At 49.1% G+C, this 24,677-nt stretch overlaps 1 protein-coding gene across 1 annotated transcript; it reads left to right on the top strand.

Moving 5' to 3' along the window:
* Window positions 1–24,426, top strand: SLC22A31 (solute carrier family 22 member 31). The gene is given in 13 exon segments (XM_032614848.1): window positions 1–325; window positions 19,631–19,771; window positions 19,961–20,039; window positions 20,105–20,306; window positions 21,637–21,740; window positions 21,830–21,993; window positions 22,373–22,416; window positions 22,600–22,745; window positions 22,847–22,948; window positions 23,064–23,278; window positions 23,640–23,751; window positions 24,121–24,194; window positions 24,197–24,426. Coding segments are annotated over 13 exon segments (1,938 nt in total).
* The last annotated feature ends 251 nt before the right edge of the window (window positions 24,427–24,677 follow it).

Below are 24,677 nucleotides of genomic sequence, written 5' to 3'. Positions count from 1 at the left end.
ATGGCCACAGCTGTCGGCCACGCCTTGCGACCTCGGGACAACCCAAGGGGGCCAAGGAAGCTTCACCACCCGCCCAGAGGTACAAACCAGCAAGGGGGAATGCTTCAGGTGCAAGTCAACCAGCCACTGGGCCCAAAAGTGCCAAAAAGAACCCCCTGGTCCATGCCCGGTCTGCAAACGAACACGTCATTGGAAGTGGGACTGCCCCCAGTCCCGAAGGGGAAGGGGGGCTCCCGCCCCCGAGACGGCCATGCTGGACGACTGAGGAGGCCTGGGGATTCCGGCGGCTCCCGCAACAAGATGTCTATCTCCATCAAGGAGCCAGGTAAGAAAATCAATTTTTTAATTGATACAGGAGCCACTTACTCTGTCCTGATCTCTCACCCTGGACCTCCTTCCTCCAAAAGCTGCGCAGTGACTGGTGTCAGTGGAAAGCCTCACACCCGCTTCTTCACTGGGCCTCTCGCTTCTCAATTTGAACAGGGTTTGATCTCACGTGGCTTTTCAGTTGTGCCTGAGTGTCTTACCCCACTACTGGGGAGAGACCTTCAGGGCTCCCTCAGGGCCGTATTACAGTTAGGGGGCCCCAAGCAGCCCCTTTTCTTGACTCTAAAACAAATCAGCCGGAAGAACAAGGGCCTATTCCCAACCGTATTCTACATGCAGTAAACCCTGCAGTTTGGGACAAAGGAATCCCTGGGAAGGCTGCACGTGCCCAACCTGTGAAAATCAGCCTTAAGCCAAAAGTCACTTATCCTAACAAGAGACGGCACGCCATAAAGCTGGGAGCAAGGAAACGTTTGCAGCCCCTCATAAATGCTTCAAACGTGGCCTCTAAGTGCCCTGTCAGCCTTCATGCGGTTGTTAAACCAAATGGGGAATATCGAACGGTACAGACCTTAGATCAGTAACCGAGGCAGTCCCCACACATCTCCTCATGGCCAGGTTCCTGGAGATGCCAAATGGTCTACTGGGCTTGACCTCAAGGATGCCTTCTTTTGTATCCCAGTTCATCCCTCATCTCAGTACCTGTCGGCCTTGAAGTGAACTAATTCCCACTCAGGCCAAATGCAACAATGTACCTGGAGAGTACTGCCTGGGGGGTTTCGGGACAGCCCACACTTGTTCTCCCAGGCCCTAGAAAAAGAACTAAGGGAAATACACCTAAAAAAAGGGGGCCATTCTACAGTATGGGGATGATATATTAATACGTAGTCCCACCATGGAGCCCTCAGATCAAAATACCATTGAAGCCCTTAATTTCCTTGGGGCCCAGGGCTACAGGGACTCCCAGAAAGAGGCACTAATCTCAAAGGAACAGGTTAAATACCTGGGATATATCAGAAACGCCGGAAGTAGACAGTTATCTCCAGATAGAAAACAAGCTACCTTAGGTCTGAGCACCCCAAAGACAAAAAAAAAAAAAAAAATCTTCCTACTTTCTTAGGCATGGCCAGATTTTGCAGAATTCAGGCTAATGGCTAAGCCCCTGTATGAAGCCACTAAAGGCCCAGATACAGAACCAATACTTTGGACAGGGGAACAAGAAAGGGCTTTTAATAATATCAGACAGGCCCTCACCAGTGATCCTGCCCTGGTCTCCCCAGTTGAAAATAAAACCATTTATCTTGTACGTAGCTGAAAAGCAGGGGACGACTCTGGGGGTCCTTGGACAAAGCTAAGAGAAGTTTCTCCGCCTATAGGCTATTTTTCCAAACCACCAGACTCCGTGGCCCGAGGCTGGCCTGGCTGCCTCTGGGGGAGGGTAGCTGCCCCTGCTTTATTAGTGGAAGAAGTTGACAAGCTCACCTTTGGACAGCCACTGGAAGTCCAGAGCCCTTAACAAGTGCAAGGGATTCTGCAGATAAAAGGCCACCACTGGCTAACTGGAGGCCGCCTTACTAAGTACCAGGCTTTACTCCTTGACTCCGCAGAGGTAACCCTCAAAACCAGCTGCGCCCTCAACCCGGCTACACGGATGCCTGCTGAAGGCCCAGAACTAACACGTTCCCGCCGTGAAACCCTCGACCAGGTTCATGCCTGTAGGCCTGACCTGACAGACCAGGCTACAGAAAGCCCTGAGGAAGAATGGTAACTGACAGCAGTAGTGTCTTAAAGATGGAGGCAGGAGGGCGGTGCGCTGTCGTGAGCACTCATGGTGCCACAGAAGAAAACCTTTGCCACCTAACACTTGAGCCCAGAGACCTCGACTAACAGCCCTAGCCTGAGCCTTGAGCTTGGGGGAAGGAAAAAGTATAAACATATACAGACGTCAAATACGCCTTCCTGATTTTACACGCCCACGCGGCCATCTGGAAAGAAAGAGGACTTTCGAATGCAGTGAATTCCCCTGTAAAACATGGCTGAGATTTCACACATCACAGAAGTGGTTCAGAGACCAAAACTAGTAGCACTCATCCACTGCCGTGGGGCCAAAAGGAAGATTCTCAAATTACCCTGAGGGGACAACAGGGCAGACCGGGAGGCAAAGAGCGGCCCTGACGCCCCACCCAGAAGAAACGGCATAGTCGCATACCTACCTCTTCTAACGTTACGCCCAGGTACTCGACTTCCAAAGAGAATCTGGGCACGAAACAGAGGGGGAACTAAGGGAACAGATGGCTGGTGGCACATAGACCCGAAACTGCTCATAAGTCATCTCTGACCAATGGAAAAATTATTAAGGGCTACATGATTCTCTACTATCTGGGGAGGGATGCAATGTCTACAATCGTTTTCCAGCTTTTTACAGGAAAACGGCTCCCAGAGACAATTACAAGAGTTACTCAAGCCTGTGCCCTTTGTGACACCCAAAATGCAGGGGGCAACCTCAAGCCTCCCCTTCTTGCTAGCCCAGTCCAGTGACGTGGGACTTACCCAGGAGAGGACTGGCAAGTAGATATCACTCAGATGCCCTCTTTCCAGGGCTTCAAATACTTACTAGCCTTTGTAAATACTTTCACTGGATGGATAGAGGGCTTTCCCACTAGGACAGAAAAGGCGACTGAAGTGGCTAAGGTGCTTTCAAAAGAAATTATTCAAAGGTTCAGGTTGCCCCGCCATCTCCAGAGCGACGATGGACCTTCACTTGTAGCAAAGGTCACTCAACAGTTCCTGCAGGCTTTAGGAATTAAATACCACTTCCATTCGTCCTGGAGACCTCAGTCCTCAGGAAAAACGGACCAGGCCAGTCACACCCTAAAGAAAACCTTGAGCAAACTGTCAGGAAACGTGAGTAGTTATCGTCTGCTGCCAATAGATCTCTTAAGCGTCAGGGCAGCCCCTGAAACAACTACTAAGTTGAATCCCTTCGAAATGACATACGGAAGGCCATTTCTCACTCTGGACGTGCTGACTGACCTGGAAACCCAAGCCCGTCGTGAATACATTACGAACCTAGGCCTAATCCCGAGGGCTATACAGGAACGTGGCAAGAGTCCAGGCCTGCCCAGGTAACAACCCCAGTCACTCCACTGTAAACCTGGGGACTGGGTGCGCTTCAAGAGCTGGAAAGACGAGTCCCCTGGCGACCAGCTGCTCCCGAAATGGAGGGGCCCTTACCAAGTCTGCTGAGCACCCTGGAGCACCTAAACTCCAGGGACTCACAAGCTGGGTACACGTGTCCAGGCCTAAACCTGTCTCCACCAGTATGTCCCAGGAACCCAAAGGCACACGTCCCAGCTGTCCCTACCAACCTGCCCCCACTCTGCGTCCTCACAAGACACAGAGGACCCTGGGCAACTTGAAAAACCCAGGTAGACAAGTGAAGCTCTTCAAGGCCTGAAGCTCTTCTTCGGGAAAAAGGACAAAGAAACCTCACAAACCCAAGGCTGGGCGCCCATAAGCACTATTTTCTTTTCTGCCTGCCAATACTCCAGCCCACTCACAAAAGAATTAACAGGCTCTGGCGGGTTTGGGTAATTACTGTCCTCCTTGCTCTCGGAAGTTTCCACGAGTGTCACTACAGTCCGGCACCCATACCCCAGAGGCAACTTCTTTGTCCATGCTGGGTGGTTTAATGTGAGTCACCTTAAAACCTCAGCGCCCCACACTTACCCCTGGGTTTTAAGTCACTATAGCATTTCTCTTAACACTGTTTTGCTACCTGCTGTCTGGTTATCTCTGAAGATCAGACCTCTGATTGGTGCAACTATGAAGCTATTAGCTACTCTCGCCTTCCCTGCTTCTCTCCCTCATCTGCAGGACGGACGGATGATCCCCTGGTTCGCACTGCTCAGACTCGCACTTCTTCCACTCGCTGGGTTTGCTTGCCTCGAGCTAAGTCTGTCATTGACCACAGAGACCCCTCTGTCCATCCTGTAAAAGATTTTAGCCAAGTTCCTGAGGGAAAATGGTTTTCCACTGAAAACCCAAGAGTCGGTGCGGTAATGTACACAGTCAGAATTGTTCTCTTCCCTGCTGAAGAAAATTCTACTATCTCTTGCTTAACTCTTCCCTTAGCAAGAGAAGGGAAGTATGAAATCAAAATGTGGGGATGAAGAACTGGCATTACAGCACCCCGACATGTTACTGCGGCCCCTCCCAAGCCGGAGCTCCATTTGCGCTCAAACCCCAACGCGCTCCCTGAAGGAGGGAGGGGACACGGACACACCGGACACGGATGGACCGTGTGGGGTGTATGCGGGAGCGTATTGCCACAATAGGGTTAGATGGCTGGGACTTAAAACCTTGGGCCCGCTGGTCTACTGTGCCCCGCCAGGACACGTTTTTGTGTGCCAGGTAGACAAACAACTGTGGGCTACTAAGCGCCTAACACGATTATTCCACACCCACGCAACGTATGCTGGGAACTTTAATTACCCCTTCCCTTTCTTGATTCTTTCCTTAAAGGAGCCCAAGCATTGGGCTAGTTCATTAAAACTGTGCACCCAATTAACTCGACATTTTTACCCGGAAACATCCCAGATGGAGATACCTATTTCTTCGGGTACACATTGCTACCATGGGGGGGGGGGTGGCTGCCCACCAACATGTCCTTTGGAACTTGTCTCACACCCTCACCACCCTAGCCAATGAGACTGCTAAATCTCTTACTACTTTACAACAGGAGTCTCTAGATTCCTTGGCCAAGGTGGTACTCGACAACCGACTGGCCCTGCATTATCTATTAGCAGAACAAGGAGGGGTTTGCGCCACTCCCAATACTTCTTTTATTTATTTTTAATTAATTAATTTTGGCTGCTATGAGTCTTCGTTGCTGCACGCGGGCTTTCTCTAGTTGTGTCTAGCAGAGGCTACTCTTCGTTGCGGTGCGCGGGCTTCTCATTGCGGTGGCTTCTGTTGTGGAACACGGGCTCTAGGCGCGCGGGCTCAGTAGTTGTGGTGCGCGAGCTTCAGTAGTTGTGGCTCGCGGGCCCTAGAGCGCAGGCTTAGTAGTTGTGGCACACGGGCTTAGTTGCTCCACAGCATGTGGGATCTTCCCGGACCAGGCCTCAAACCCGTGTCCCCTGCACTGGCAGGTGGATTTTTAACCACTGCACCACCAGGGCAGTCCCCATTCGCAGTACTTCTTGTGGCACATATGTCAACACCTCTTCCCAGGTAGAAACCAACGCTGAGAAAATTCGACAACAAGCCACGTGTCTTCAGCAGACAGTTAACCAACAATCCTCGCTATTTAATATGGGCGGGGAAACTGAAAACTGGTTCTCTAGATTGTTCTCTTGGATCCCACGAGGTATAAAAAGCTTTCCAGTAGGAGGTTTTCATTTTCTCATAACCCCTTTCAGTCATGCTGATTTATGCTATATCTCATCTAGTGCTCTACTGTCTTCCCTACTGTTGTAAAACTGTGACTAAGACTTTGCAGCCCAGGAAGGAGACCTGGGACCAACAGGTCCAGACCTTCCATTCTATAAATAGAGAAACATGTTAAACTTTAATCCCGAGATTAACAAAAATACATACCCAAGCAGAATGGCTTCTTGGCAGGGGCACCATCACCGCTGTCTGGTCAACACTTAAGGAAGCCCTCCCGAAGTTAACCTGGGTCCTACCCTTTCCAGGCCCTTTAATGGCTACTGTTCTCCTTTTAAGCCCTTGTTTGTTTAACCTTCTGGTTAAGTTTGTGTCTTCTAGGCTCCAACAGTTTCAAGTGAGGCTCACGATGGCTCAAGGAATTCAGCCCATTCCAGCAGAGGGTGGCCTAGGTCCCTACAGGTCCTTGGGACATTCAGCGAGGGACTTTGACACCTCTAGGGTAGGCTACGCTCTGTGGCCCCTGTCCAGCAGGAAGAAATTTAGAAGAAGAGACATTCAGGCCCTTACTCCTTAAGAATAAGGGTGTATGGGCTTCCCTGGTGGCGCAGTGGTTGAGAGTCCGCCTGCCGATGCAGGGGACACGGGTTCGTGCCCCGGTCCGGGAAGATCCCACATGCCGCGGAGCGGCTGGGCCCCTGAGCCATGGCCGCCGAGCCTGTGCGTCCGGAGCCTGTGCTGCTCAACGGGAGAGGCCACAACAGTGAGAGGCCTGCATACCACAAAAAACAAAAAAAAAAGAATAAGGGTGTAGAGTCTCTTGGGAGGAATGAGACAGGTCTGGGACCTGGGACCCTTTGCTGCAGTGCTTGCACCTAGACATACCTCTCCTCAAGCTACAGAATACAAAGAAACTATATGGGACTAAAAATAACTGCATGCATGTGCAGTTGGGGCGAATTCTGGACCCAAAAGATATAAAAGACAAAAAAACCCAACCCCAACTGCCATTTCTGAAGAGCCGGGAGCAAAACTGGGTGTCAGGAGCAAAAAAAGCCTGGTACTATGCATGCCCCCCTGCACTCAACACCACAAAGAAGTGGGCAAATCACCTAAGCCACCCCTCCAGCCCGACCCCTGGACACACCCCTGCCCTCACCCCATATAAGGAACCGGCTCGCACCCCCCTTAGGGAGTGAGAAAGGGAACCTGTTACTTGTTCTCACTCCCCCCTGCAGCCGGTGCAGGGCCCCAGTAAAGCCTTGCTGACTTTCTTGTCTAGCCTCACGTCAATTTCTATTGGTTAAGCAGGCTAAGAACCCTGGTCAGAATCATGGCTACCCGTCTAAGGCAAGTAGATATAGGAAGGGGTTACCATACTTGAAAAACAAGGTAACCACAAATCAAAAACATGCAATAGATTCAGAAAAACCAAAAAGAAGAGAGCACAAGTATAATACAAAAGAAAATCATCAAATCACAAAAAGAAAGAGACAAACACGAAATATAAAATCAATGGGAAAACAAGGTTTAAAATGGCAATAAATACATATCTGTCAATAATCTCCTTAAATGTCAATGGACTACATGACAAATCAAAAGACACAGAGTGGCAGATTGGATAAAAACAAAACAAAACAAGAGCCTACAATGTGTTGCCTACAGGAGACCCACTTTAGGGCAAAGGACACACACAGAGTGAAAGTGAGGGGATGGAAAAGGATATTTCATGCAAACAAATGACGAGAAAGTGGGGGTCGCAATACTCATATCAGACAAAATAGACTTCAAAACAAAAGCCATAAAGGAAAATAAAGAAGGACGCTATATACTAATAAAGGATGAACACAAGGAGAGGCTATTACACTCGTCAACATATATGCTCCTTATATAGGAGCACTCAAATACATAAAACAAATATCAGACATAAAGACAGGAATTGACAGGAATAAAGTAATAGTAGTAGTAGGAGACTTTAACACCTCACTCAGGGCCTCTAGATAAAGAACCAATAAGGCAACAGAGATCCCCAATGATACAAGAGAGCAGTTACACTTAACTGACATTACATCCAAAAAAACTAGAATACATATTTTTTTCAAATGCATATAGAACATTACCACACACTAGGGTACAAATCAAGCCTCAACAAATTTAAGACTATGGAAATTATCAGAATCATTTTTTCTGACCACAACATCATGAAACTAGAAATTAACCACAGAAAAAGAAATGAGAAAATAATGATTACATGGAGGTTAAAAAACATGTTACTAAAAAACCAACAGGTCAATGATGAAATCAAAGAGGAAATTAAAAAATATCTTGAGACAAATGACAATGAAAACACAACCATACAAAATCTGTAGGATGCAGCAAACGCAGTTCTTAGAGGGAAGTTCATAGCAATACAAGCCTTCCTCAAAAAACAAGAAAACTCAAATAACCTAACCTACCACTTAAAAGAATTAGAAACAGAAGAACAAACATACCTAAATTTAGCAGAAGAAAGGAAATAATAAAGATCAGAGAGGAAATAAATAAAATAGAGATTTAAAAAACAACAGAAAAAAAAATCAAAAAAATCAAGAGCTGGTTCTTTGTGAGGATAAACAAGATTGACAAACCTCTGGCCAGGCTCACCAAAAAGAAAAGAGAGAGAACCCAAATAAACAAAATAAGAAATGAAAAAGGAAACATAACTGATACTGCAGAAACACAAAAAACCATAAGGGAATACTATGAACAATTATATGCCAACAAATTTGACAACCTAGAAAAAATGGACGAGTTTCTAGAAACATACAGCCCACCAAAATTGCATCAAGAAGAAACAGAGAATGTGAACAGACTGATCACTAAAAGAGAAACAGAATCTGTAATTTTCTTCCCTTTCTTTCTTTCTTTCTTTATTGGCCTCACCATGCAGCATACAGGATCTTAGTTCCCCAACCAGGGACGGAACCCATGCCCCCTGTGGTGGATGCATGGAATCCTAACCACTGGACCACTAGGGAATTCCCTAGAATCTGTAATTTTAAAAAACTCCCTACAGGGACTTTCCTGGTGGTGCAGTGGTTAAGACTCCACACTCCCAATGCAGGGGGTCTGGGTTCAATTCCTGGTCCAGGAACTACAGCTCACATGCATGCTGCAACTAAGAGTTCACATGCCACAACTAGAGAGCCCGTGTGCTGCAACTAAGGAGCTGAAGAGCTGCAACTAAGGAGCCCTTGAGCTGCAACTAAGGAGCCTCCCTGCCACAACTAAGGAGCCTCCCTGCCACAACTAAGGAGCCCATGTGCTGCAACCAAGGAGCCCATGTGCCACAACTTAGACCCGGTGCAACCAAATAAACAAAATAAATAAAAATCAGAATTAAAAACTCCCTACAAACACAAGTCCAGGACCAGATGGCTCCCCAGGTGAATTCTACTAAATATATAAAAAAGAACTTCTACTGATCCTTCTCCAGGTCTTCCAAAAGAAATGGAAGAGAAGGGAACATTACCAAAGACATACTATGAAGCCACCATCACCCTGATACCAAAACCAGACAAAGACACCACCAAAAAAGAAAATTACAGGGCAATATCTCTGATGAATATAGATGCAAAAATTCTCAACAAAGTATTAGCAAACCAAATCCAGCAACACATAAAAACAGATACACCTAGAACAAGTGGGATTCATCGCAAGTTCACAAGGATGGTTCAGCATGTGCAAATCAATGTGATACACCACATAAATAAAAGAAAAGACAAAAACCACACGATCATCTCAATAGATGCAGAAAAAGCATTTGACAAAATTCAGCATCCATTCATGATGAAAACTCTCACTAAAGTGGGTAAAAAAGGAACATAACATAATAAAAGCTCTTCACGACAAACCCACAACCAATGTATCATGACTTTCTTTTTTTTTGGCTGCGCCAGGCAGCATGTGGGATCTTAGTTCCCCGGTCAGGGATCGAGCCTATGCCCCCTGCCTTGGAAGTGCAGAGTCTTAACCACTGGACCGCCAGGGAAGTCCCACCCACAGCCAATATAATACTCAATGGTGAAAAGCTGAAAACCTTCCTGCAAAAATCTGGAACAAGACAAGGATGCCCACTCTCACCTCTTCTATTCAACATAGTATTGGAAATCCTAGCCACAGTTATGAGATAAGAAAAGAAACAGAAGATATTCAAATTGGAAAGGAAGAGGTAAAATTGTCATTATATGCAGGTGATAGGACACTATATATAGAAAACCCTTCAGACTCCACACAAAAACTACCAGAACTAATAAATGAATTCAGCAAGGTACTAGGATACAAGATTACATACAGAAATTGGTTGCATTTCTTTTTTTTTTTTTTTTTTTTTTTGCATTACGCAGGCCTCTCACTGTTGTGGCCTCTCCCGTTGAGGAGCATAGGCTCTGGACGCGCAGGCTCAGCGGCCATGGCTCACGGGGCCCAGCCGCTCCGCGGCACGTGGGCTCTTCCCGGACCGGGACACGAACCCGTGTCCCCTGCATCGGCAGGCGGACTCTCAACCACTGCGCCACCAGGGATGCCCTGGTTGCATTTCTTTACACCAACAATAAAATATCAGAAAGGGAATGTAAAAAAAAAAAAAAACATTTAAAATCTCACCCCCAGAGACTTCCCCGGTGGTGCAGTGGTTAAGAATCCGCCTGCCAATGCAGGGTACACTGGTTTGATCCCTGGCCTGGGAAGATCCCACATGCCACAGAGCAACTAAGCCTGTGAGCCACAACTACCGAGCCCTTGTGCCACAACTACTGAAGTCCATGCACCTAGAGCCCATGCTCCACAACAAGAGAAACCACCACAATGAGAAGCACTTGCAACACAATGAAGAGTAGCCCCCGCTCACTGCAACTAGAGAAAGCCCGCGCGCAGCAACAAAGACCCAGGGCAGCCAAAAATAAATAAATAAAATAAATTTATTTTAAAAATAGCACCTCCAAAACCAAAATACTTAGGAATAAACCTGACCAAGGAGGTGAAAAACTTATATACTGAGAACTATGAAACATTAATAAAAGAAATTGAAGATGATTCAAAGAAATGGAAAGATATCCCATGCTCTTGGACTGGAAGAATTAATATTCTTAAAATGGCCATACTACCCAAAGCAATCTACAGATTTAATGTGATCCCTATCAAATTACCCATGACATGTTTCACAGAACTAGAACAGGTAATCCTAAAATTCACATGCAACTATAAAAGTCCCAGAATTGCCAAAGCAATCCTGAAAGAAAAGAACAAAGCAGGAGGTAGAACCCTCCCAGACTTCAGACAATACTACAAAGCTACAGTAATCAAAACAGCATGGTATTGGCACAAAAACAGATATATGGGTCAAGGGAACAGAATAGAGAGCCCAGAAATAAACCTACACACCTACAGTCAATTAATCTTTGACAAAAGAGGCAAGAATATGCAATGGGAAAAAGACAGGCTCTTCGGCAAGTGGTGTTGGGAAAGTTGGAGAGCTGCGTGTAAATCAATGAAGTTAGAACACACCCTCACACCACGCACAAAAATGAACTCGAAATGGCTTAAAGACTTCAACATAAGACCTAACACCACAAAGCTCCTAGAAGAGATCACAGGCAAAACGTTCTCCGACATAAATGGTACCAATGTTTTCTTAAGTCAGTCTCCCGAGGCAATAGAAATAAAAACAAAAATAAACAAATGAGACCCTACAAACTTACAAGCTTTTGTACAGCAAAGGAAACCATAAATAAAACAAAAAAAACCACCTACAGAATGTGTGAAAATTTTTACAAATGATGTGACCGCCAAGGGCTTCATTTACAAAAGATACAAACAGCTCATACAACCCAACAACAACAACAAAACAGCCCAATTGAAAAATGGGCAGAAGACCTAAATAGACATTTCTCCAAAGAAGAAATACAGATGGCCAACAGGCACGTGAAAAGATGCTCAACATTGCTAATGATAACAAAAATGCAAATCAAAACTACGAGGTACCACCTCACACCAGTCAGAATGGCCATCATTAAAAAGTCTACAAACAACAAATGCTGGAGACGGTGTGGAGGAAAGTGAATCCTCCTACACTGTTGGTGGGAATGTTAAGTTGGTGCAGCCACTGTGGAGAACAGTACGGAGGTTCCTCACAAAACTAAAAATAGAATTACCATATGATCCAGCAATCCCACTCCTGGCCATATATCCAGAGAAAACTATAATTTGAAAATATACATGCACCCCAACGTTCACTGCAGCACTAGTTACAATAGCCAAGACACAGAAACAACCAAAAGGTCCACCGACAGATGAACAGAAGATGTGGTACATAGATACAATGGAATATTACTCAGCTGTAAAAAAGCAACAAAATAATGCCATTTGCAGCAACATGGATGCAACTAAAGATTATCATACTAAGTGAGGTAAGTCGGAAAGAGAAAGACAAACACCGTATGATATCACTTATATATGGAATCTAAAATATGACACAAATGAACCTATCTACGAAACAGAAAGAATCACGGACACAGAGAACAGACTGGTGTTTGCCAAAGGGGAGGGGTTTAGGGGAGGGATGGAGTGGGAGGTTGGGGTGAGCAGATGTAAGCTTTTATATATGGAATAGATAAACAACATGGTCCTACTGTATAGCACAGAGAACTACACTCAATATCCTGTGATAAATCACAGGGCAAAAGAATATTTAAAAATGTGTGTATGTGTATATACATATATATATATATATATATATATAAAACTGAATCGCTTTGCCGTACAGCAGAAATTAACACAACACTGTAAGTCAACTATACTTCAACAAAAAATATACCAATAAACCAAAAAAAAAAAAGAATGAAAGAGAAACAAAAGCTGGAATAGTTCACTGCCACCAGACCTGCTCTACAGAAATGTTAAAGGAGTCCTTAACGGTGAAATGAAAGGATGCTAGACTGTGATTCAAAGCCATAAGTAAGATAAGGAACACCAGTGTCTCAGTCAACTTGGATGCCGCAACATTTTATCACAGGCTGAGGGGCTTAAACAACACTTACTCCTCTCAGTTCTGGAGGCTGGGAAGCCTGAGAACAAAGTGCCGGCAGATCGGTGAGGGTCCTCGTCCAGGCTTGCAAAAGGCCAATTTCTTGTTGTGTCCTCACATGGTGGAGCGAGAGAAAGAGATCTCTCTCGTGTCTCTTCTTATTAAGAGCACTAATCACATCCTGAGAGCTCTACCCTCAATACCTAGTCACCCCCAAAGGCTCCGTCTCCAAATACCATCCCATTGCGGGTTGGGGCTTCAACACATGAATTCTGGGGGACACAATTCAGTCCATAGCAAATAGTAAAGGTAAATACATAGGTAAGCATAAAAGCCACTATTATTGAACTTTGGTTTATGACTCCACTTTTTCTAATATTATTTAATAAATGCACACAGTAATCATTATAAATCTTTGAACACAATATATAAAGATGTAATCTGTGAAAATAACAATCTAAAGGAGGGACAGAGGGGCCTCCCTGGTGGCGCAGTGGTTAAGAATCCGTCTGCCAATGCAGGGGACACGGGTTCAATCCCTGGCCCAGGAAGATCCCACACGCCGTGGAGCAACTAAGCCCGTGCACCACAACTACTAAGCCTGCGCTCTAGAGCCCGCGAGCCACAACTACTAAAGCCTGCGTGCCACAACTACTGAAGCCCATGCACCTAGAGCCCGTGTTCTGCAACAAGAGAAGCCACGAAAATGAGAAGCCCAGGCACCGCAAAGAACAGTAGCCCCTGCTCGCTGAAACTAGAGGAAAGACCGCACACAGCAACAAAGACCCAACACAGCCAAAAATAAACAAATAAATTAATTAATTAAAAAATAATTTAAAAAATAAAGGAGGGACAGAGATATACAGGAGCAGGGTATTTGTATATTATTGAAACTAATTGGTATTATTTATATAATACAAAAATGGTATTTTTAAATGGCATTATTTAAATAAGTTTAACCTAGGTTGTCATAAGATGTTAACTGTAATCCCCAAGGTAACCACAAACAAATAACTAAAAAGCATATGGAAAAAGAAAATGGAATCAAGATGGTATACTTAAAAAAATTAACTAAATACAAAAGCAGACAGTAATGGAAGAACTAAGGAACAACAACAACAAAGAATCACACACACAGAAGACATACATAAAACAAATAAATGTAGAAGTAAATCCAAAAGAGAGCTGGGGTGGCTATACTATTATCAGACAAAACAGAATGTAACTTAAAAATTGTTACAAGAATCAATGAAAGACATTATATATTGAATTTTTTTTTTTTTTTTTTTTTTTTGCGGTACGCGGGCCTCTCACTGTTGCGGCCTCTCCCGTTGCGGAGCACAGGCTCCGGACGCGCAGGCTCGGCGGCCATGGCTCATGGGCCCAGCCGCTCCGCGGCATGTGGGATCTTCCCGGACCAGGGCACGAACCCGTGTCCCCTGCATCGGCAGGCGGACTCTCAACCACTGTGCCACCAGGGAAGCCCTATATATTCATTTTTAAAAAGACATTATATATTGATTTTAAAAATTGTTACAAGAATCAGTGAAAGACATTATATATTGATTTGTTACAAGAATCAATGAAAAACATTATATATTGATTTTTTAAGATTATATATATATATATCTCCATCAAGGAGATATAAAAATCATAAACATATACACACCAAATTACAGAGCCCCAAAACGTATGATCTAAAAACTGACAGAACTGAAGGGAGAAATAGATAGTTCTATAACAATAGTTGGAAACATCAATTCCCCACTTTCATAATGGATGGAACAACTGGACAGAAATTCAGTAAGGAAATGGAGGACTTGAACACTATAAACTAGTTAGATCTAACAGACATACACAGAACATTTCACCCAACAACAGCAGAATAAACATTCTTCTCATGTGTACATGGAACATTCTCAAGAACAGATAACTCACTAGGCCATGAAACAAGTCCCAGTAAATTTGAAAAGACTGAAATAACACAAATGATCTTCTCTGACCACATCGGAATGCAGTTAGAAATCAGTAACAGAAAGGAAAGTGGAAAATTCCAAACACGTGGAAATTAAAGAACACACTCTTAAATAACCAATGAGTCAAAGAAGAAATCGCTAAGGAAATTTTGGAAATTCTTGGAAACTATAGAAAATGAAAAACTTATAGGATGCAGGGAATACAGTACTCCAAGGGAACCTTATAGATGTACATGCCTGCTACACAAAAGCAATGAAATCAATAACCCAACTTCACACCTTAAGGAACAAGAAAGAGAAGAGAAAACTAAACCCAAAGGCAGTAGAAGTGAGGCTTTGGGTTTAGTTTAAAGGATAAAGATTGGAGTGGAGATACACGAAATAAGAGAATCAGCAAAACAAGCTGGTTCTTTGAAAGGATCAGTTAAGTGGACAATTCTTTATGGAGGCTAAGAAAAAAGAGAAGACTCAAATTACTATAATCAGTAGTGAACAAGGGGACATTACTATGGGTTTGGCAGAAATAAGGAAAGGTTCTACAATAAACAACGGCAGTATATTAGAAAACCTATATGAAATGGACAAATACCTAGACACACACAAATCACCCAAACTGACCCACGAAGAAATAAGAATAGATCTGTAAGAAATAAAGAGACTGAGTCAGTAATCAAAAACATCCCAAGAAAGCAAGCCCAGGAACAGATGGCTTCACAGCTGAATTCCACCAAACATTAAGGAATTAACACTAATCCACTCCAAACTCTTGCAAAAAAGCAGAAGAGGAAGGAACACCTCTGAAGTTATTGGACGTGTGCCCTATTGGACGTGCCCTAAGTTATGAGGATAGCATCATCCTGATTCCAAAGTCAGACAAAGACACCAAAGAAAAAAACTACAGACCAGTATCTTATGAATAGATGCAAATGTCCTCAAGAAAATACTAGCAAATATCACTTGTATGCGGAATCTAATTTTTAAAAATGATACAAATGAACTTATTTACAAAACACAAATGGACTTACAGATATTGGAAACAAATTTATGGTTACCAAAGGGGAAACGGGGCGGGGGGATAAATCAGGAGCTTAGGGTTAACATACACACACTACTGTATATTAAATAACCAACAAGAACCTACTGTATAGCACAGGGACCACTACTCAATATTCTGTGATAATCTCTATGAGAAAAGAATTTGAAAAAGAGTGTATATGTGTATACGTATAACTGAATCACTCTGCTGTACACCCAAAACTAACACAACATTGTAAATCAGCTATAAATCAATAAAATATTTTTTAAAAAAGAAAGGAGGGGCTCCCCTGGTGGCGCAGTGGTTGAGAGTCCGCCTGCCGATGCAGGGGACACGGGTTCGTGCCCCGGTCCGGGAAGATCCCACATGCCGCGGAGCGGCTGGGCCCGTGAGCCATGGCCACTGAGCCTGCGCGTCCGGAGCCTGTGCTTCGCAACGGGAGAGGCCACAACAGTGAGAGGCCCGCGAACCGAAAAAAAAAAAAAAAAAAAAAAAGAAAGGAAATACTAGCATGCTGAATCCAGCAGCACATTGAAATGATTATACACCATGATCATGCGGGATTTATCTGAGGAATGAGAAGGGTGGTTCCACACACAAAAATCAATCAATGTAATACACCACATGAATAGAAGGAAGGGAAAAAATACCACGTGATCATCTCAATTAATGCAGAAAAAGCATTCGATGAAATTCAGCATCATTTCACGATAAAACATTTTAAAACCAGGAGTAGGGACTTCCCTGGTGGTCCAGTGGTGAAGAATCTGCCTTCCAATGCAGGGGACGCAGGTTCGATCCTTAGTCACGGAACTAATATCCCACATGCTGCGGGTCAGCTAAGCCCGCGCGCCACCACTACTGAGCTCGAGCGCCTCAACTAGAGAGCCTGCGTGCCACAAACTGTGGAGCCCACGCACCCTGGTGCCCAGGCGCCACAACTAGAGGAGACAAAACCGCACAGCACAACTAGAGAGAAGCCCACGCACCGCAATGAAAGATCCCGCATGCCTCAACGAATATCCCACATGCCGCAACTAAGAACAGACGCAACCAAAAATTAATAAAAATAAATAAATAATAAATCTTAAAAAAAAAAAAGGAATAGAAGGAGAATACCTCAGCAGGCCCCAAGCTAATATCCCAAATACCCAAAGCTAATATAATAATCAGTGATGAAAGACTGAAAATTCTTCCTCTAAAATCTGGAACAAGACAAGGATGTCCATTTTCACCACTTCTATTCCATGTTATAGTAAAAGTTCTAGTCAGAGAAAGAAAGAAAAGGCATTCGAATTAGACAGGAAGAAGTAAAACTATCTCTATGTGCAGATGACTTGATGTCACGTGTAGAAAGTCCTAATACAGAAATCCAGCAGAATTGTCGGACACCAGACCAGTAGTTTTTAACGACTTGTACGTCTATACACTAGCAATGAACAATCTGAGAAGGAAATTTATAAGGTAACCTCACTTACAACAGCATCAAAAATAATAAAATACTTGGGAATAAATTCCATCAGGTCCAAGATCTGTATACCCCAAACCACAAAACCCTCCTGAAAGACGTTAAAGGTGACTTAAATAAATGGAAAGACACCCTGTGAAACTTAATATTGCTAAGATGGCAATATTCCCCAAGCACTCTATAGATTCAACACAAGCCCTACTAAAATCCCAACATTCTTTTTTGGCAGAAATAGAAAAAGTGATCCTAAAATTCATATGGAGTTGCTAGTGAAAAATAAATAGCCGAAACAATCTTAAAAAGAACAGAGTTGTTTGACCCACACCTCTCAATTCCAAAACACACTACACAGCTCCAGTTCTCAAGACATTATGCTTCTGGCATGAGGTCAGACACAGGGATCCTTGGAATAAAATTGAGACTCCAGATATTAACCATACAACTGGTTTCATCAAGGGTGCCAACACAATTCAATGCAGAAAGAATAGGCCTTTCAACAAATGGTGCTGGGAAATCTGGATATCCACATGCAAAACAATGAAGTTGAACCCTTATCACATACCATATAAAAATTAACTCAAGGGGCTTCCCTGGTGGCGCAGCGGTTGAGAGTCCGTCTGCCGATGTGGGGGACGCAGGTTTGTGCCCTGGTCCGGGAGGATCCCGCGTGCCGCGGAGCGGCTGGGCCCGTGAGCCATGGCCGCTGAGCCTGCGCGTCCAGAGCCTGTGCTCCGCAACGGCAGAGGCCACGACAGTGAGAGGCCCGCGTACCGCAAAAAAAAAAACAAAAAAAAAACCTCAAATTGGATCAAAGCCTTAAATCTAAGAGCTGAAACTATAAAACGATTAGAAGGAAACACAGGTGTAAATCTTCATGATCTTGACTTTGGTAATGGCTTCTTACATATGACACTACAAGCATGAGCGTAAAGAAAAAATTAATTGAAACTCATCAGCGTTAAAAACTTTTGTGCATCAAAGGACAATCAAGAAAGTGAAAAGACAACCTACAGGACGGGAGAAAATATTTGCACATCATGTATCTAATGCTGTCTAGTATCCAGCATACGTAAAGAATTCTTACAACTGAACAACAAAAAGGCATGCAACCCAAGTAAAAAACGGGCAAAGGATTTCAACAGTGATTTCTCCAAAGACAAACATACATCCAACAAGCACATGGAAAGATGCCCAACATCACTAGCCATTAGGAAAATGCAAATCAAAACCTAAGTAAACTTTCAACTGCTAGGGCCCGGGTTCGATCCCTGTTAGGGGAACTGTAATCCCACAAGCCTTCCCACGTGGCAAAAAACAAACACCTCAGTGAGATATTTCACACCAACCAGGATGGGGCTAGTTCTGTTTTTTGTTTTTGTTTTTGTTTTTTTAAGAGAAAACAGGTGTTGGTGAGGAGGCGGAGAAACTGGAACCCTCATATATTGCTAGTGGGAATGCAAAATAGGCAACCACTGTGGAAAACGGCTTGGTGAGTCCTCAAAAAATTAAACACAGACTCACCACATGACCCAGCAATTCCACTCCTAGGTGTACACCCAAAAGAACTGAAAACAGGGAGTCAAACACTTGTACACAAGTCACAATAGGCAAGAAGTGGAAGCAACCTAAACGTCCATCAACAGATGAATGGATAAGCAAAATGTGACATATAATGGAACATTATTCAGCCATAAAAGAGAATGAAGTCCTGACACCTGCTACAACGTGGGTGAACCTTGAAAACATTATTCTAAGTAAAAGAAGCCAGATCTCAAAGGCCACGTGTTGTATGGCTGGTGGTTGCCAGGTGGCTGAAGAAGGAGGGCTAGGGAGTGATCGCTTAATCATTACTTAATGGGTACCAGGTTTTCTTCCGTGGTGGTGATAATATACTGGAACTTGATAAAGGTGGTGGTGGTACCTTAAATGGTTAGTTTCATGTTATGTGAATTCTTCTTCAATTAAAAACAATTAAGCATAATCTATAGGACCTATTTTAACTTTCCTCCCTGCGAAAACGAAACGTGAAAAACGCGACTTACCTTGTTCCTGGGATGGAGACCCTCCAGGGTGACGGTGTCGGCTAAGCCGAAGTGCAGCGTATTCCGAGCCAAGCTCACAGGAGGACCAGCGCGGGATAAAGTAACTTGGAAGCTCGTTTTGCCGAATAACCCTACGATAACCCTCAAACTTCTGAGGACGCGCAGCACCGAGTGGGGCCTCTCCTTTCCGGCCACCACGCTCCGCCGGGGCTGCAGACCGGTGGCCACGCAGGACGGTCCCCGGAGGACGAAGGGAGCTGGACGGGTTAGGGTTCGAGCTGGACGGTCCGAGCTGGACGGCCGGAGGCGCTCCCTCCCTGGCTGCAGCGCCGCGGCCGGCCGCCGGAGAGCAGTGGTGGCCCGCGCTACGCAGGCCTGGCCCGACCTCCTTCCTGCTCCGACGCCGCTCCGACCTCGCGCGCTCCAAAGCGCCCAGAAGGCCGCGGCCCCAGGCCACGCTCCGTGCTAGTACGTCTCGCTGACCACGCCCCCGCGTCCACGGCCAGGCCCCTCACCTGCCCGGCCCTCGATGGCCCCGCCCCCAGCCCGCTCCAGGCCACAGCCCATCCGTCCCGCCCCTCGGCCCACGCCCCGCCCGGCGGCCTGCTTTGCCTTCCAGGGCTCCACCCAGCCGATACCGCCGCTCTCCGGCCCCAGCCCAGGTCCCGATCCGCCGGCCTCCAGAGCGGAGACACCGCCCCTATGGGGCCGCGCCCTCTCAGGCCCCGCCCCTCAGGTTCTCTCTCTCTCTCTCTCTCTCTCTCTCTCTCTCTCTCTCTCTCTCGCCCCGCCGGCAACCAGAGTGCAGAGCCCTGGGTCGGAGCTGGAGGCGCGCGTGCTGCGCGTGGCGGGCGGCTTCGGCCGGCCCGACCCCGGCCCCTGCCTGCCGCTGAGCTACCCCGAGCCCGCGCCCCGCGTCCGCCCCAACGGCACGCGGTCCTGCACGCGCGGCTGGCGCTACGCGCTGCCCGCCGCCGGCCTGCTGCGCAGCCCGGTCACCCAGGTCTCCTGCACCTGCCCCTCCGTCCCCCGCCCCGTCCTCTGCTTCCCTGCTCTGTCTCCCCTTCCCTCCGTCCCCCTGCCCTCAGCGTCCTTCCTCTGTTCCCCCTCCTCCAGTCCCGCCTCGGTCTTCGGCCCTTGATCGAGCGGGGCTGTGGTACTGGGGCTTTCGATTGCGCGGGGCTCAGCACCCTCCTGTCTGACGGTGCAGCAGGTGTCCATAGGCAGGGTGCCGGGCCTAAAGGCAGAGTCCGAGGCTGGGTGCTGCCAAGGTGGGCAGGCAGTCCGGGAGGGAGGCGGTAAGCTGAAGGTTTGAGCAGGTAGGTGCCCAGCGGTCAGCAGGGCCTGGAGTTCCCTTCGGTGCCATGAACATTCTAGCAACCTGTGGCTTTGGGCTATGCAGGTGTTCAGGCTGGGCTCCCAAGACTTTGAATCAAGAGAGTGACTGGGTCACTTCCGTTTTTGAAGAGCAGACCTCCCACCTGTAAGGTGTGTGCAGGCTGGCCTAGGGGCAGGGACGCCAAGGACACATCCCAGGGCTCCAGGAGCGGAGAGGGTAACGGCGCCTCCCTCCCCCTCCTCTGGCTAGGCCAGCCCACCCTGCCTTCCTCTTGGCAGCCTCTGCCCGCAGCCCCACCCCCTGCCCCTGGGAGGAAGGGCCCCGGGTGGAAGCTTGGACAGGGTTGCCACATCCCTGCCAGGCCCACCTGGGGCCCTGAACCGGCTGGGCTTCCCCCTTCTGGCCACCTGTTTGGTGTAGTGATGGATCCTCGCCCACCAGCTTTCACAAGCAGTCGGATTTTAAAATAAAAACTCTGACGTAGTGTGACCCAAAAGGGTGTGTCAAGCTTGAGGAGAAGACACAGAGTAGCCCGGGAAAAGGGCCCTTGGCTGGGAAAAGCCGGTGGGCGTGGCCCTGCAGCCTGTTCCGGGAGTGGCTTTTGAGGTGCACAGGCCAGGGGAAGGGCAGGAGAGGCCCTGGGGCCAGGCTGGCAGCAGAGTGATGGCCGGAGAAAGGCAGGTGCAACCCCGTGCAGAGCAAAGGAGAAACCAGACTTGGGGCTCCATGCGGGTGTCCTGGGGACCCCAGGCCTCTACCCCCTGGGGGCTCAGACCAGGAATTGTCCAGTTCCACGTGAAGACCACCAGGGTCGGGAGGCCACGCCGTGTGACCCTGAGCAAGTCAGTCCCTGGGTCTCTCTGTACCTGTTTCCCCTGGTCTCCAGGGAGGAATCAGAACAGGGTACCTAGGGTCCCTTCCAGCGTGACATTCTGGGAACTCCAGTGGGGGTAGGGGTCCTGGCTAGCTGACAGGTGACTGGTATCCCCTACAGTGGAACCTCGTGTGTGAGGACGGCTGCAAGGTGCCCCTGGAGCAGGTGGACTACCTCCTGGGCTGGTTGCTGGGCTGTGTCCTCCCGGGCCCAGGCAGTGACCGGTGAGGCGCTGCCCCTGCCCTTCTGCCCTGGCAGCCCTCCCCTGAGCCCTCCTGACCCAAATCCACGTGTGTCCCCTGCTGCCCACTAGGTTTGGCCGCCGGGCTGTGTTTGTGGGCTCCCTGGTGCTGGCCACGGGCCTGGGGGCCAGCAAGGCCCTGGCCACTGGCTTTCCCGCCCTGCTGGTTTTGCAGCTGCTTCGTGGGGGGGCCTCAGCAGGGGCCTCCCTAGCCCTCTATGTGGCTCATGAGTACCGTGGGGGGCTCTGGGGGGCGCCCACTCAGGCTAGGCCTCTGACCTGCTGGAGGGTGCCTTTCTGGCGCTCCAGTTGAGCGCCCTTCTCCAGAAGGTGGGCGGGGAGCTGTTTGCTCTGTGGGCTCTGCTCTTTGTGGGCAGGCCCGGGTGCCTCAGCTGTCCAGGTCCTGGGCAGGCCAGCGACTGATCACCACAGCCCTGGACAGGGCAGCCCTCCCGAGAGGCCTGGGCCCCAGGCCGTCTGTGTCTGCCCAGGCCTGGAGCTGTGTGACGCCCCGCACCACCTGGCATTCTCCATGGGGGCGGCCTCTTCTCTGTGGCGGGCATGCTGCCACTGCCTGGCCTGGCCCTGCTCCTGGAGGACTGGCGCCTTCTGCAGGGGCTGAGCGCCCTGGCCACGGGACTCCTGCTGCTGTTTTGGGGGCGAGTGAGAGGGTTTCACATCCACTGTGGAGGCCACGTGCGTTGCTTCCCTCTGATCTCCATGCAGCAGCAGGAAGATGGGCACGGGCCAGGGACCCAGGGACACAGAGCCATGCACTATGCTTCGCCACTGGGTCCTTCTCTACCGGGAGGTCCCCTGGCATCCTCACCCCAAACCCGCAGGTCTCCAGCCCTGTTCCCCGAGTCTCCCTGCTGGCTGCTGGCCACAGGGCAGCCGGCCCGAGCCAGGAAGATCTTGTGGCACTTTGCGGAAGCCAGCGGTGTGGACCCCAAAGACAGCTCGGAGGAGGAGAGCTCCCTGGCTACGGGTAATGGACCAGCCAGGGAGAAGGGAGGCCTGGGTGCTGGAGGAGGGAGGAGAGGTGTCATCCCCTCCTTCATGCCCCATTATGTTCCCGGGGCCACAGAGCCGGACGTGCTGTGTGCAGGGAGCCCCAGCCCCGGCCCCACTCGGTCCTGGAACTCCGGCATACCCGCGTCGCCTGGAGAAACGGACTTCTCCTGGGCTTCAGTTCGTGAGGAGGGGAGGGTGTGGGTGGGCGAAGGGGAGGGAGGAATCTTGGCCTTCCCCGTGGGGTGAGAGTCCACGGCTCTGACTGAGCCTGCAGCTCTGCCGTGCCTCCCAGGCTGATCGGCGGGGGTATCAGAGCCAGCTTCCTGCGCAACCTGGCCACGCGTGACCCCGCCTTCTGTTGGCCCTACTTCCTGGAGGCCAGCCTGGAGGCAGCGGCCACCGTCTTCCAGCTCCTGACAGCAGACCTCTGGGGGCGCCGCCCAGTCCTGCTGCTGGGCACCTTGGTCCTGGGCCTGGCACCCCTGCTGCTCCTTGCAGGGGCCCAGTGTGAGTGTGGGGCCCTGCAGGCTGGCAGGGTTGTCATGTGTGGCTGGGGGTTTGCCCAGTGGTCGTGGGGATCCCGGAGAGGCAGGCACAGGGCATGAGGCATTCGCATGACGCTGCTGTTCTCTGCCCACCCACCTCCCCAGTGTGCACCCGGGGAAACTGAGGCCCAAAGAGGTGAGGGCCAAAAGGATTCTACGTGAAGGGGCTTAATATAAGGGCTTGGTGTGGCCGGGGGGCAGCCTGCAACCCCCGACCCCAAGTGCAGGAGCAGAGGTGGAAGGCTGGGGAGGCCTGGATCCCTGAGACACGGGTGAGGGGAGGGCGAGAGTGTGGGCAGCGTGGGGCCTCTCCTCCTCCCCAGACCTGCCTGGCTGGATGCTGCTGCCCGTCTCTGTCCTGGGGCTCCTGGCCTCTCAGGCAGTGTCCACCCTCAGCAGCCTCTTTTCAGCCGAGGTCTTCCCCACGGTGAGCAGGTCAGAAGGATGCAGGGTTGGAGGCCAGGGCCCTGCCCGTGCGCCCCGCGCTTCCCACACCCCAGGTCCATGCCATCGGGACCAGAGTTCAGGTGTCTCTTCCTGGGTGGTGAGGGGGACAATGGCCGCAGAAGGGTCTGCATATCAGCTCAGGAGTGGAGCGGTGGGTGGTCGGAAGTGAGAGCCCCCAGACAGGGTCGGATTCCAGGGCAAAAATCGACTTTGTTTCCTAATGGAAAGGACAACGCTCGATCCAGGGCAGCTTCCCCCCAAGATTCTGCAGGCGTCTTCCTGGGGCCCGCTAAGGGCCATCCACCCCAGGAGCGCTGGGTGCCCCGCTGGGCCGTGTCCCACCGCCCCCTCTTGCAGGGGTGCCGGGCTGGGCCTGGTGCTGGGAGCTGGGTTCCTGGGCCAGGCGGCCGCCCTGCTCACCGACACGCGTGGCAGCACGGCTTCTTTCTGCAACACGTGGCCTTCCCGTCCTTGGCCGTCCTCGCCCTGCTGCGCGTCCTGCTGCTGCCCGAGAGCCGTGGCCGCGCACTGCCCCCGTCGCTGCAGGACGCCGACCGCCTGCGCCGCTCCCCGCTCCTCTGGGGCCACCCCCGCCAGGACCACCTGCCCCTGCTGCCAGCCTCCCTCCCCAGGGCCGGGACACAGCTGGTCCGGGAAGGGTGACCAGGCTGCAGAGACACGCCACCCGCCAGTACGGGCCGACGGGTCTCGGGAAGGAACGGGAGGGTGGTGGGAAGGGGGCCTCTTTGCCGGGGGCCCTGGTTCCCCCTCCACGTGGGTAGCATAAAGGCGTCCGTGGAACTTGGCACCCTCGCTGGTTCTTCCCTCAGGCCGCACCCTTGGCTGAAGGGGGCTTCTGGTGTCCACCTCCCCCTCACAACCGGGCATCCGCAGCCTCTCCAACTGCCCCCACC

This window comes from Phocoena sinus, chromosome 19, assembly GCF_008692025.1.
Source record: "Phocoena sinus isolate mPhoSin1 chromosome 19, mPhoSin1.pri, whole genome shotgun sequence".
Classification (NCBI taxonomy): domain Eukaryota; kingdom Metazoa; phylum Chordata; class Mammalia; order Artiodactyla; family Phocoenidae; genus Phocoena; species Phocoena sinus.
The sequence above is the reverse complement of the archived record's forward strand: the minus strand, read 5'-3'. Positions and strand labels throughout refer to the sequence as shown.